This window comes from Mirounga leonina, unplaced genomic scaffold (genome assembly GCF_011800145.1).
Source record: "Mirounga leonina isolate KUSES-001 unplaced genomic scaffold, KU_Mleo_1.0 Mir_152, whole genome shotgun sequence".
In the NCBI taxonomy this organism is placed as follows: domain Eukaryota; kingdom Metazoa; phylum Chordata; class Mammalia; order Carnivora; family Phocidae; genus Mirounga; species Mirounga leonina.
This window is the reverse complement of record NW_023270380.1, coordinates 20,233,246-20,247,148: the sequence shown is the minus strand read 5'-3', so window position 1 is coordinate 20,247,148 and position 13,903 is coordinate 20,233,246. Positions and strand designations below refer to the sequence as shown.

The 13,903-nt window shown below is 40.5% G+C and overlaps 1 protein-coding gene across 1 annotated transcript in view; it reads right to left on the bottom strand.

Annotated features, from left to right (window-relative positions):
- The window catches only part of DNAH14 (dynein axonemal heavy chain 14), a 357,723-nt gene that overhangs the window by 312,056 nt on the left and 31,764 nt on the right, over window positions 1-13,903 (bottom strand). The window contains exons 11-12 of the mRNA XM_035008404.1: window positions 6,430-6,543; window positions 1,004-1,134 (exon numbers count right to left, since the gene is read on the bottom strand). Of these exons, the coding sequence (XP_034864295.1) occupies window positions 1,004-1,134; window positions 6,430-6,543 (245 nt within the window). The remainder of the gene's footprint in view (window positions 1-1,003; window positions 1,135-6,429; window positions 6,544-13,903) is intronic.

Below are 13,903 nucleotides of genomic sequence, written 5' to 3'. Positions count from 1 at the left end.
GCTTCCATTATGCATGGTACTCTGCTTTGCATTAATGCCGCCTCTGACAGTGATCCCAGGACCATTTGTCCTCCCGGTAACAGGTTAGAGCAGGGGCCAGCAAACTCCGGCCAGGACTCTGTGCCTATTTCTGTAAAGTTTCACTGGAGCACAGCCACACCCATTTGCTTAAGTCTGTTGCTGCTTCTGCGCTGCAGCGACAGGCCTGAGAAATTACAACAGGGATCAGAGAGCCTGCACAGCCTAGAACATTCATTATCTGACACTTTTCAGGAAAAATTAGCTGGCCCCCGGTCTAGAACAACACTTCTCAATTGTGCATCAGTATCACCTGGAGAGCTTCGTAAAGTACAGATCACTGGGTCCCACTCCCAGAGTTTCTGATTCAGAAGGTCTGGAGTGGAGATGAGACTATGCATGGCTAATAAAGCTCCAAGGTGATGCTGATGTGATTGCCTCAGAATTAATTGCCCTTGGAGAACCCTGGGTCTAAAAGTAGTTATAGAGGATCCTGTCCAATCTTCCATCTCTTGTAATGAAGAAGGACACAGGAGGCAGACCTTACTCTTCATCGCTGCTTGTACCCTCTGGTCATGTGACTCTGCACATGCTAAAACTTCTCCGAAGAAGAAAGGATAAGGAAATACAAAGATAATGAGATAGAGAATTGGGTACCAGGAAGTAAGAGCGAGGATACAATGTTACAAAAGTACATTAGCATTTTTTAACTCACAAAAAAAAAAAAACCCTGATGAACAGGAATAAGAGAGTAGATTCAAATTTCAGGCATATATCTTTATCTGTTCTCCATCCTTGAAATAAGACAAGTGAAATGATGCCCAACACTTTCACAAGCATTTACTATGAAACAATGATTGTAATTCGGTATTAATGTAATAATGTCTAATTTTGATATAGTATGTGAAGTGAATGAAATTAAGATTAAGGTACAGTTTTAAATATTAAACTTTATAGTACAAAACTGGATAAAACAGGCTAATACCTTTAGAATAATCTTCTGAATTGCAATTTTGGAACTTTTATACTCCAAACAGTGCTGTGGTAACATCGTTTGCCAACCAAACTTATCTCTTAGCCTTATAATATGTCTTGTGACATCATCATCCTCTGGTTCTGGTTTAGAACATTAAAAAAAAGATCTAATGTAAATGTGAGTACAGGCATCACTTAAGGGTAATGTATAATATTCCAAATATTTCTACATAGAGAAAAAATTTAAATGGAAACTTAAAGTTTACACAAAGACTATATAATTAGACAAGAAAGTATAGCTTAAAATTTAATTTTAACAGAAGCTGGAAAAAAGGAATAATATTTTTTCCATTTAAAAAAGATATTTCAAAAGACCTAATTCCACAGTTACACAGGTAGCTGGCATGAGAAGACACTCGAACAGGAGCCAGTTAGATGGGGTGGAAGAGTAGGATCAGGAAAGAAGTGATGACCATGCAAGGTGGAAATATTCTTCCTAAAGATTCTCATGCAATAGACTCTTCCCTCCCTCCCTCCTTCCTTCCTTTCTTCCTTCCAAGTAGGCTCCACACCCAGCTTGGAGCCCAGGGCGGGGCTTGAACTCACAACCCTGAGATCAAGACCTGAGCTGAGATCAAGAGTTGGACGCTTAACTGAGTGAGCCACCTAGGCGCTCCTGAGACTGTCTTTCTTGATCTCTTAGCAGCTAATGATTATCTCCTTGAAACATTCCCTTTTCTTACCTTTTATTCACCATGCTCTACAGTTTGTCCTCAGCCCTTCTGCTTTTCTTGATAAAACAAATCACGGGAAGAGAAGCAACCCAGAAACCCTGCTGGCAAAACCAGCAATGCTATGAAGTTGTTCAAGATTTCTGGTTCTCTAGATCACCAACTGATCAAAACAGCTTTCTTAACTCAGGACTAAATAGGACGTGAACTGTTGTATAAAACAATGTCAGGACCAGGATATGGTCCTACACAACCCTAAGAGTAAATTCTTCTTCTAACCTTGTGCCCTAGGCACCTCACCTGTCTCACCCTAGTCTGGGCCCTCTCAGTTGCTTAAACAGGAGAGAAGTTTAAAATACTTAATTGAGAAGAAAGCCAGTTAGTATTAGGTATAGAAGAGAGAAGGGGTGGGGCTGACACTAGCATAAGGGATGGCACAAGGTGTTTATGTCCAGCTGAGCGGTAAGCCATACATACTAGGCTATAAAAACGCACATCTATCGAAATCACCTTCCTATGCTGACGGCATAGGAAAACAGATCGGCAAAACCAATTAGAGACCAGAGATAGGACCACTTACGAAAGACAATCTAGTAAGTGAAAAAGGTATTTCAATCAGGAGAGCAATCATTAACTTCATAAATCATAATGGGAAAGTGGTTAGACATTTAGAAAACTATGCAGTTATATGCAAGCATAAATTATAGAAGGATTATAGAAGTAAATGTGGAAAAGGAATTACAGAAATACTAGAAGAAAATATATGTTCCTGAAAAATAATCAAAGCATGTTAAAAAAAATAATAAATTTGACTTCTTCAAACTTGGCAATTTATACAGCAGAAAAGCCACCGTAATTATCAAGTTAGGATAAAATGTTTATAACCTACATAAGAAGCTAGGGATTAACATATCAAATATTTAAAGAGTTCTTCCCAATAAGAAATAAACATTTTGATAGAAAGGTGAATGATTTATTGGAAAAGACAAATGGCCAGTAAACATACCAAAAAATATTCAACCCCATTAGTAATCAGAAAATAATAAATTAAAATTACAACGAAAAAGCCATTCTCACCCACCAGACTTGCAAAAAATTAAGTTAGAAAATATCAACTGCTGACCACGGTATTCCTCTTATGCAATATTGCAAAAGCATAAATTAACACATCCATTCTTGGTGGCGACCCGGCAGATTTAATGAACTGATAGAGACCATTGGAGAATGGAAGCGATTTAGGACAAATTTAAAATAACGATTTTTCGGAATAAGTAGTAAACTTAAAGAAAATATGTATCCTCCAAAATGCTGGGGGGAAATTTTTCTAAAAAGCCAGATTAATTCAGAAAATTATAGATAGGGATGCCTGGGTGGCTCAGTTGTTTAAGCGTCTGCCTTCAGCTCAGGTCGTGATCCCAGGGTCGTAAGGTCAGTCCTTGCTCAGCAGGGAGCCTGCTTCTCCCTCTGCCTCTGCTGCTCCCCCTGTTTGTGTTCTCTCTCTCTGACAAATAAATAAATCTTAAAAAAAGAAAGAAAATCACGGATATTTACTAAAATGAGACAATCCATTATACACCTAGCATGGCAGGGTGAAGCACTGTCCTAGCATGCTGGGTGTATGGTATGATCCAAGACAGCAATTCTTTATATCAGAACTACGAGGAGACTAGCCTGTATTCCACTTTCACAGTGAGTCAAGAATACAGGTACCAGAAGTAAGGTCAGGAAATTGCAACTTTCAAGAGAAAAAAACCATGAAAAAAAAAGAGAGGGAGAACGGCGTAACACAACCATTCTGTTATAGACACAATAAAACCTCATCAGTGAGCGCTGGGCTGAGCTTCTAGTGCCCTCACCTTCTAATCTTATAGCCTTGAAGAAGCACTATCACCGGACAGAAACTTGAACAGGAGTAACAGTGAAGACAGTGCTTAATGAAGAGTTCCAGCATTTAAGGGTAAAATCACCTATCTTTAGAATGAAAATAAAACTGTTCTTTTAAGAAGTTTAAGAAAGGCCCCTGGGTGGCTCAGGCGGTTAAGCGTCTGACTAGTGATTTCAGCTCAGGTCATGATCTCAGGGTCATGAGATGGAGCCCACGTCAGGTTCTGCAGTGGGCATGGAGTCTGTGTGGGATTCTCTCTCTCCCTCTGCCCCTTCCCCCACTCTCTCTCTCTCTCAAAAAAAAAAAAAAAAGGTTTAAAACAGAACTTCTGCTGCCTTGGAGTTTAGAATGTAAGTAATTATATTATTCCACCATGTGAATGTGTCCTCATAATGAAAGATAACATATAGAAATTGTCAAATGAGCCATACTGCTAGTAAGTACTGTGTTAACTCCAAGGAGAGGATCACTGCAGACTAGGGACCTCACTGAGAGCTTTATAGAAGTCTCATAAAAATGGATCTTGACATAAGACTTGAGAGGGTTAAAAAGAGAAAAGAGGACATTCTAGACAAAAAGTCATCTTAAAAGAGAGAAAGAGTAAATTCCAAAAGCACACATCAACATGAGTGATCTCAAAAGGACAGGTTACAAAAGGACACAATAAAACATCATGTATGTGCATATTTTAAAGCTTTTACTGAAGTATAACATACACACAGAAAAGTACACATATCATTTATAGACATACAGCTTGATGCATTTTCAGACATTAATATACCCTGGAACCAGCACTGGAACAATCAAGAAAAAAAGCATCACTAGGCCTCCTGAAGTTTGCCTTGAAACCCTGCCCAGTTCCTATTCCCACTTCAGCCCATGCCCACAGAAGTCACCAGTATCCTGCTTTCTAAGAGTAGAGGCCAATTTTTCCTAGTGTTTACTTTCTATAAGTAGAATCACACCACATGTATTTTTCTCTATCTAGCTTATTCTGGTCAATACGGTGTGTGCACTTCTGCATACACAAAATAATGCCATATGTTTTATGGATGCATTAGGTATCTATTGATGTGTGAGCAACTGTCCTAAAATCTAGAGGTTAAAACAAGTATTTATTATCTCGCAGTTTCTATGGGTCAGGAGTTCAGTTTCCCATGAGGCTGCAAGCAAAATGCTGAAGGCTTTCCTGGGGCTGGAGAACCCCTTCCCCGGTCAGCTCCCTCATGTGGCGATGCGCAGGAGGTCTAGTTCTTTCTCCAGTGGACCTCTCTGCAGGGCTGCGTACGTGTGTCACAGGACCCTGGCGGCCCCCAGAGAGCGCGCAGGAGACAGGATTTCTATGTCTGTCCTGACTTAGTCCTGGAGGGCACAGAGCATCACTCCACCATGTTCTACTCTGTACAACTGCAAACTACCACGCCCACTGTATTATTGGTTAGAACTGAGTCACTAAATTGGGCCTTCATTTAAAGGGAGAAGTGCAAGGCTCCGGGGCTTTAGAAGGAAGGAGTGTCAAAACCTATGTGACAAATTTTTAAACTCCCTCAATGGACAAATATAAATGTAGACAATACATAAAAGCATCCATGGAAAGGACAGTCACCCATGTGAGTGTGACTGTCAGCTGGCCCAAGTGGAACTGAGGACAGCGGCGGAAAGGGGAGGGCCTTGAGCTACTTGTTTACCACTTTACTTCTGTACTTGCTTTCTGCCGCCATATAACAAATTACCGCAAACTGGGGGTTTATGACCCCCCAATTTCCAGGGGTCGGGTATCTAGCAAATTTTAGCTGGTCCTCTGCTAAGGGTCTCACAGGGCTGACATGAACGTGTTGGCTGACAATGCCCTCATCCGGAGACATGGCTAGGGAAAGAACTGCCTCCAAGCTCCCCTGGATTGTTGGCAGAAGTCATTTCTCGGGGGCTGCGCGCCTGGCTAACAGTTGACCGGGCACTACTGTCGGCCACGAGAGTCTGCTTTGGGGTCCTTGCCCCAGGGCCCTCTCCACAGCATGGCAGTCTGCCCCTTCAAAGGCAGCAGCGTGGCATCCACTACTGTTCTGGTCTTTTTTAAAGGCTCATCAGATTAGGGCAGGCTCACCCAGGAAAATCTCCTTTTACATCCCCATTGCATCTCAAAAATGCCACACAGACTGACCTAGTCCTAGGAGCAAAGCTCCATCAAACTCCCAGCTGCTGTCTGCACTTGCCGGGAGGGGGGTTTTGCGCCACTGGAGGCATTTATAATAGTGAAGATCTTCTTTTTTAAAAACATGAAGGCTATTTAGGTTTCAATAGCTTTATGACTAATCTGCCTCGGACCACAGTGTATCAGTGAAACACAGAAAAGTTTCCCTTTTCCTGTCAAACTTAAGATATTAATACAAATAAGAATTTCAGGTATAGAGAAAGTACAAACTGGAAAGCCTGAGTGAGGAAAATCAGTTTAAATGAATTATTTATTTGGGAATTTAAACTGTGTCAGACAAAGACACAAAAGAATTAAATATAATGAGACCACAAAGTTTTACTAAAAGGATAAAACAAAGCCATACAACTGTATTTCCAATTCTATAACCATAACCTTCAGAGATTGTTCCTACTTAAGAACATAGTCAGGGTACAGACTCTGCCAATTTTTCAGTCTACCGATATTTTAGATTTTCAAAAAGATTTAAAAAAACTAACAGTTCTTTAAGCAACCAAACATAAAATTCAATAAGACTGTTTCTTCTAAAGTCAAATACATAAAACCACAAAATTATCTGAAAAAAATGTCACGTCTTCTGAAAAGCCTGGGTTGGTGATACTACACACCTGTTGTATCATATGACACAAGCCTTTTTTTCTTAACCTTTGGACAAGCGTGAGTTTGATCCTTTTTTCCCTTTGATTTCTCTTTCTTCTTATGAGAATCGGGTTTTGAAGGATCTTGCTGAGTTCCAATTTTTTGGAAGTAATCTGAAAAGAAAAGCATTATTAACTGAGTAACCAGCAAGAGCTATAAATAATACCATGGCAATTCCACATGCCAGGCCATACGGTGGATCAGGATACAATTTCAGTTTTTAAGAGCACAGGCTGTGAGTCAGACCGCCTGTATTCCAAGCAGTTAGAAGCTTTGCCACTCAGTGCTGTGATTTACTTTTTAAGTAACCCATCCGCCTTTCTTTACCCAGCTGTGAAACGAGGACTGCTGAAGTGAGAACCTCACAGAGTGTTAAAAGGAAGTTTAAAGCATACAGTAGGGGATGCCTGGTGGCTCAGTCGGTTAGGCGTCTGCCTTCAGCTCAGGTCATGATCTCAGGGTCCTGGGATCAAGCCCCACATCAGGCTCCCTGTTCATCGGGGAGTCTGCTTCTCCCTCTCCCTCCGCCCCCTGCTCATGCTCTCTGTCTCTCTCCCAAACAAATAAATAAAATCTTTTTTTAAAAAAAGCACACAGTAAGTGCTTACAAAGATAAATATTAATTTTATCATAATAAATCTTTAAAATGTGAAAAACATAACAGAAGCTTTTTATTACTATAGTTTGATAACTGAGGTCAGAAAATGCTTAGAAATGCAGAAAAGTCACATACAGTCTATTTCTCAGATTCCTTCTATGACTTACCTGATTGGTGGATTCTCAGCATGAAGAATGGGGAAATTATTGAAAATGCAGTTTTTCAAAAGCAATTAATTTTACACTTTCTCATTGATTTAAGGAAGATTTATGTAGCGTACAGCACTGAGCTACAATTAAGTAGGGGGTAAGACACAATAATTACAAACAAAACAAGTACAAGCGAAACAGCCAGTATATTCTATTTCAGCCAATAATCATAACTGAGAGGAGACACAGACAGAGGGATAGAGAAAGAACATGTCCCTATTTGTATAATCAAGAGACCACACACCCATCTTGCTCCATGGAATCAAACACTGAATGATGGTAAGGTTTTTACTTGCAGGTGGGGTACAGAGAAAGGTAAGAAAACGGAAGTCTTGTTCAGGAGACCGCACGACGAAATATGGACTCCGGTGGAAAGTATGTGAGAGAACCATGCAAACCTGCCTTTCTCCCTGACGGCTACTCCAAGAGCTTCTCCCGCTCACTCCCAGGCCTGAATGGGAGCCTGGTAATTTCCCAGACCTCACCAACATGCAGGCCTCTCAAGCAGGGGTTATTGATAAGCCAGCACCCCAAATGCCTCGATATCCGCAAGTGGGCTTGTTTCTCTCCCTGTTCCCGTTCACCACTTCCAAATCCTTACAAATTGCCCCCTCTCAAAAAAAAAAAAAAAAACACTCCCCCAGAGCTCATGCCTTCCCACAACCTCAGACCCTTCCAGGCTTCGCTGGCTTCCACTCCCGGCATGGCCGTTCAGTGACTGGAGCCCTGGCTCAGCGAGGGCCTACTCTCCCAGGAGTAAACCCCCTGGTTTACTCTAGTGGCTGACACCACACCCCCGCCCGACTCTCTAAACACCCTCTCCTCTCTAGTCCGCGTCAGCCGACCTCTCCCAGCCTGCTCGGAACTCCCGACGTCACCACTTTTCTTGACCTCATCGGCACCTCCAGTTCACAGCCCCATGACTTACTACCCATCATCCCTCTGCTGCTTTTCATCTTGCTCTTGACCCCGCTGAAATTACGTTGTCTTTCAACAACACTCTTGCCAGTAGCCTCAACGCTCACCCTTGATCTCATCTCCAAGGCAGAACAGTGGCCCTGGAAGAAGCCAACTCTATGCTCAGTGTGCCGATGTCTGCATAGCTCGGTGCTGTTACACGAAGGCCCAAACACGAGTGGACTGGTAACTTTCGAAATCCATGTTAATGAATCACAAATGGCCCCTGAACACTCATCTGAAATCCTACTGTTTGCCTGGCTCACTTGCCCGCCTGGCTTTGCAAAGGCTAGCTCAGATGCCCCTCAAAGCCCTGCACCTTCACCTTCCAATCGCTCTCCTTCACCGGATCTCCATGCCTACTTCCCAGGGCACACAGATGCACCAGACGGGAATTCCTTCAACGTGCCTGTGCTAAGTAAGCCAACGAACCCACCCCTACACCGTCCTTTCGTCCTGCCCCTCTGACTTCATAGGGGAGCTGTTTCTCCTTCCATCCAAACCAATCCTTTCTGCCCTTCCATTGGACCCCATCTCCTCATGCCTGCATTAACTATTCTCCTTTGCGGATCAAGCTCCCACCATAAAGCTCGAGCTGCCACCAAGCTTCACCTATTCCGAGACCACATTTCCCTCTAGTTGGTGAGCTCTCTCACCTTTCTTCACAAACTTCTCAAAAGAGTTGCATGTATTCACTATTCTATTTTTTCATCTACTCCTACTTCTTAATCTATTCTAGTTGAGTTTTGGACCTCCACTTAAATAGCACTCAAGTGACCACATCCTTCGTGTCAGTAAATTCAATGGGCATTTTCAGTCCTCATTTGACTATTACTACTTTCTACTGCTCCTTCCTTTTTTAAAATTGAGACATAATTGATAAATAACATTGTATTAGTTTCAGGTGTACAATATAATGATTTGATATTTGTACATATTGCAAAATGATCATCACAATGAGTCTAGCTAACATTCATCACATAGTTGCAATTTTTTTCTTGTGATAACTTTTAAGATTTATTCTTAGCAACTTCCAAATTTACAACACACTACTATTAACAACGCTCACCATGCTGTACAGTGCGTCCCCATTATTTATTTATAGCTGAAAGTTTATACATTTGACCACCTTCCCTCATTTTACCCACTCCCAACCTCTGCCTCTGGCAACCACCAACCTGTTCTTTGTATTCCTGAGTTTGGTTGTTGTTGTTTTACATTCCACATATAAGTGAGATCGTACTGTATTTGTCTTTTGATGACTTATTTCACTTGGCACAATGCTGTCAAGGTCCATCTATGTTGTCACAAATGTCAAGATTTCATTTTCTTATGGCTGAATAATACTCCATCCTATATACATATTGCAGTTTCTTTATCCATCAATAGTTTATTTCTATGTCTTGTAAATAATGTTGCAATGAATGTGGGGGTGTAATACATCTTTCTGAGTTTTCATTTCTTTTAAACAAATATGAAGAAAGGCAATTATGGGATCATACCGTAGTTCTATTTTTAGTTTCTTGAGGAACCCCCATACTGTTTTCCACAGTGGCTGCAGCAACTTACATTCCCACCAACGGTGCATGAGGGTTCCCTATTCTCTACATTGTCCCCAACACTAGCTATCTCTTGTCTTCTGATACTAGCCATCCTAACAGGTGTGAGGTTATAGTTCATTGTGGTTTTGATTTACATTCCCCTGATAATTACCTGTTGGCTGTCTGCATGTCTTTGGAAAAACGTCTATTCAGGAGCTCTGCCCATTTTTAACTGGAGTTTGGTTTTTATGGCAATTGGGTTGTAGGAGTTCTTTATATATGTTGGATATGACCCCCTTATTAGACACATAATTTGCAAATATCTTCTTCCATTTCATAGTCTTTTCATTTTGTTGGTGTTGTCCTTCACTGTGCAGAAGATTTTTGGTTTGATATAGTCCCACTTGTTTATATTTGCTTTTGTCACCTTTGCTTTTAGTGTCAATCCAAAAACAGATCACTGCCAAGACCAATATCCAAGATGTTTCCACATATGTTTTCTCTTAGGAACTTCATGCTTTTAATGCATTGCTGAATTTGGTTTGCTAATATTTTGTTGACAATTTTTGCATATTCATCAGGGATATTGGTCTGTCATTTTCTTTTCCTGTGCCATCTTTGGTTTTGATATCAGGGTAATACTGACCTTGTAAACTGAGTGTGGAAGTATTCTCTTATTTTTTGGAAGAATTTGAGAAGGATTGGTATTAAATCTTCTTTGAATGTTTGGCAGAATTCACCAGTGAACCCAACTGGTCCTGTACTTGTTTGCTGGGAGGTTTTGATTACCGATTCAAATTCTTAATACTAATCGTTCTGTTCAAATTTTCTATTTCTTCATGATTCAGTCTTGGTAGGTTGTAGGTGTCTACGAATTTATGCATTTATGCTGGGTTATCCAATCTGTTGGTGCATAATTGTTCATAGTGTCTCTTTGATCCTGTGGTATCCACTATACCATCTCCTCTTTCATTTCTCATTTTATTTATTCAAGTTTTTTTGTGTATATGATTCTTGCTAAAGGTCTGTCAACTTTATCTTTCCAATGAACCATCTCTTAGTGACATTGATCTTTTCTATTGTCTTTTTAGTCTCTATTTCATTTATTTTTGCTCTGATGTGTTATTTCTTTTCTTCTACTAACCTTTGGCTTTGTTTGTTCTTTCTCTACTTCCTCAATTGAGATTTTTCTCATTTATCAAAGTAGGCCTGTGATGCTATGAACTTCCCTCTTCTAACTGCTTTGCTACATCCTGTAAGTTCTGGTATGCTGTATCTCCATTTTCATTTGTCTCAGGCATTTTTTTAAATTTCACCCTTGATTTTTTTCCTCTGGCCCTTGGTTGGTTTTTTTTTAAATTTTATTATGTTATGTTAATCACCATACATTACATCATTAGTTTTTGATTAGCGTTCCATGATTCATTGTTTGCATATAACACCTAGTGCTCCATTCAGTACATGCCCTGTTTAATACCCATCACCAGGCTAACACATCCCCCCACCCAACTCCCCTCTAGAACCCTGTTTGTTTCTGAGTCCATAGTCTCTCATGGTTCATCTCCTCCTCTGATTTCCCCCACTTCTTTTTTCCCTTCCTACTATCTTCTTTTTTTTTTTTTTTTAACATATAATGTATTATTTGTTTCAGAGGTAGAGGTCTGTGATTCAATAGTTTTACAAAATTCACAGCACTCACCACAGCACATACCCTCCCCAATGTCTATCACCCAGCCACACCATACCTCCCACCCCCCACCACTCCAGCAACCCTGATTGTTTCCTGAGATTAAGAATTCCTCGTATCAGTGAGATCATATGATATCTGCTCTGATTGACTTATTTCGCTCAGCATAATACCTTCCAGTTCCATCCACATCGTTGCAAATAGCAAGATTTCATTCCTTTTGATGGCTGCATAATACTCCATTGTCTATATATACCACATCTTCTTTATCCATTCATCTGTCAATGGACATCTTGGCTCTTTCCACAGTTTGGCTATTGTGGAAATTGCTGCTATAAACATCGGGGTGCACATACCCCTTCAGATCCCTACATTTGTATCTTTGGGGTAAATAGCCACTAGCGCAATTGCTGGGTCATATAGTAGCTCTTTTTCAACTTTTTGAGGAACCTCCATACTGTCTTCCAGAGTGGCTGCACCAGCTTGCATTCCCACCAATAGTGTAGGAGGGGTCCCCTTTCTCTGCACCCCCACCATCTGTTGTTTCCTGACTTGTTAATTTTAGCCATTCTGACGGATGTGAGGTGGTATCTCATTGAGGTTTTGATTTGGATTTCCCTGATGCCGAGCGATGTTGAGCACTTTTTCATGTGTCTGTTGGCCATTTGGATGTCTTCTTTGGAAAAATGTCTGTTCATGTCTTCTGCCCATTTTGTGATTGGATCATTTGTTCTTTGGGTGTTGAGTTTGATGAGTTCTTTATAGATTTTGGATACTAGCCCTTTATCTGATATGTCATTTGCAAATATCTTCTCCCGTTCTGTCAGTTGTCTTTTGGTTTTGTTGACTGTTTCTTTTGCTGTGCAAAAGCTTTTTATCTTGATGAGGTCCCAATAGTTCATTTTTGCCTTTGCTTCCCTCGCCTTTGGCGATGTGTCTAGGAAGAAGGTGCTGTGGCTGAGGTCAAAGGGTTGCTGCCTGTGTTCTCTTCAGGGATTTTGATGGATTTCTGTCTCACATTGAGGACTTTTATCCATTTTGAGCCTATTTTTGTGTGTGGTGTAAGGAAATGGTCCAGTTTCATTCTTCTGCATGTGGCTGTCCAATTTTCCCAACCATTTGCTGAAGAAATTGTCTTTTCTCCATTGGACATTCTTTCCTGATTTTCGAAGATTAACTGACCATAGAGTTGAGGGTACATTTCTGGACTCTCTATTCTGTTCCATTGGTCTATGTGTCTGTTTTGGTACCAGTACCATACTGTCTTGATGATGACAGCTTTGTAATAGAGCTGGAACTCCGGAATTGTGATGCCACCAGCTTTGCTTTTGCTTTTTCAACATTCCTCTGGCTATTCGGAGTCTTTTCTGGTTCCATACAAATTTTAGGATTATTTGTTCCATTTCTTTGAAAAAAGTGGATGGTATTTTGATAGGGATTGCATTAAATGTGTAGATTGCTCTAGGTAGCATTGACATCTTCACAATATTTGTCCTTCCAATCCATGAGCATGGAACGTTTTTCCATTTCTTTGTGTCTTCCTCAATTTCCTTCATGAGTATTTTATAGTTTTCTGAGTACAGATTCTTTGCCTCTTTGGTTAGATTTATTGCTAGGTATCTTATGGTTTTGGGTGCAACTGTAAATGGGATCGACTCCTTAATTTCTCTTTCTTCTGTCTTGTTGTTGATGTATAGGAATGCCACTGATTTCTATGCATTGATTTTATATCCTGCCACTTGACTGAATTCCTGTATGAGTTCTAGCAGTTTTGGGGTGGAATCTTTTGGGTTTTCTACATAAAGTATCATATTATCTGCAAAGAGTGACAGTTTGACTTCTTCTTTGCCGATTCGGATGCCTTTTATTTCTTTTTGTTGTCTGATTGCTGTGGCTAGGACTTCTAATACTATGTTGAATAGCAGTGGTGATAGTGGGCATCCCTGCCGTGTTCCTGACCTTAGGGGGACAGCTCTCAGTTTTTCCCCATTGAAAATGATATTCGCTGTGGGTTTTTCACAGATGGCTTTTATGATATTGAGGTATGTGCCCTCTATCCCTATACTCTGAAGAGTTTTGATCAAGAAAGGATGTTGTACTTTGTCAAATGCTTTTCCTGCATCTATTGAGAGGATCATATGGTTCTTGTTCTTTCTTTTATTAATGTATTTTTTCACACTGATTGATTTGCAGATGTTGAACAAACCTTGCAGCCCAGGGATAAATCCCACTTGGTCGTGGTGAATAATCCTTTTAATGTACTGTTGGATCCTATTGGCTAGTATTTTGGTGAGAATTTTTGCATCCATGTTCATCAGGGATATTGGTCTGTAATTCTCCTTTTTGATGGGGTCTTTGTCTGGTTTTGGGATCAAGGTAATGGTAACCTCATAAAACGAGTTTGGAAGTTTTCCTTCCATTTCTATTTTTTGGAACAGTTTCAGAAGAATA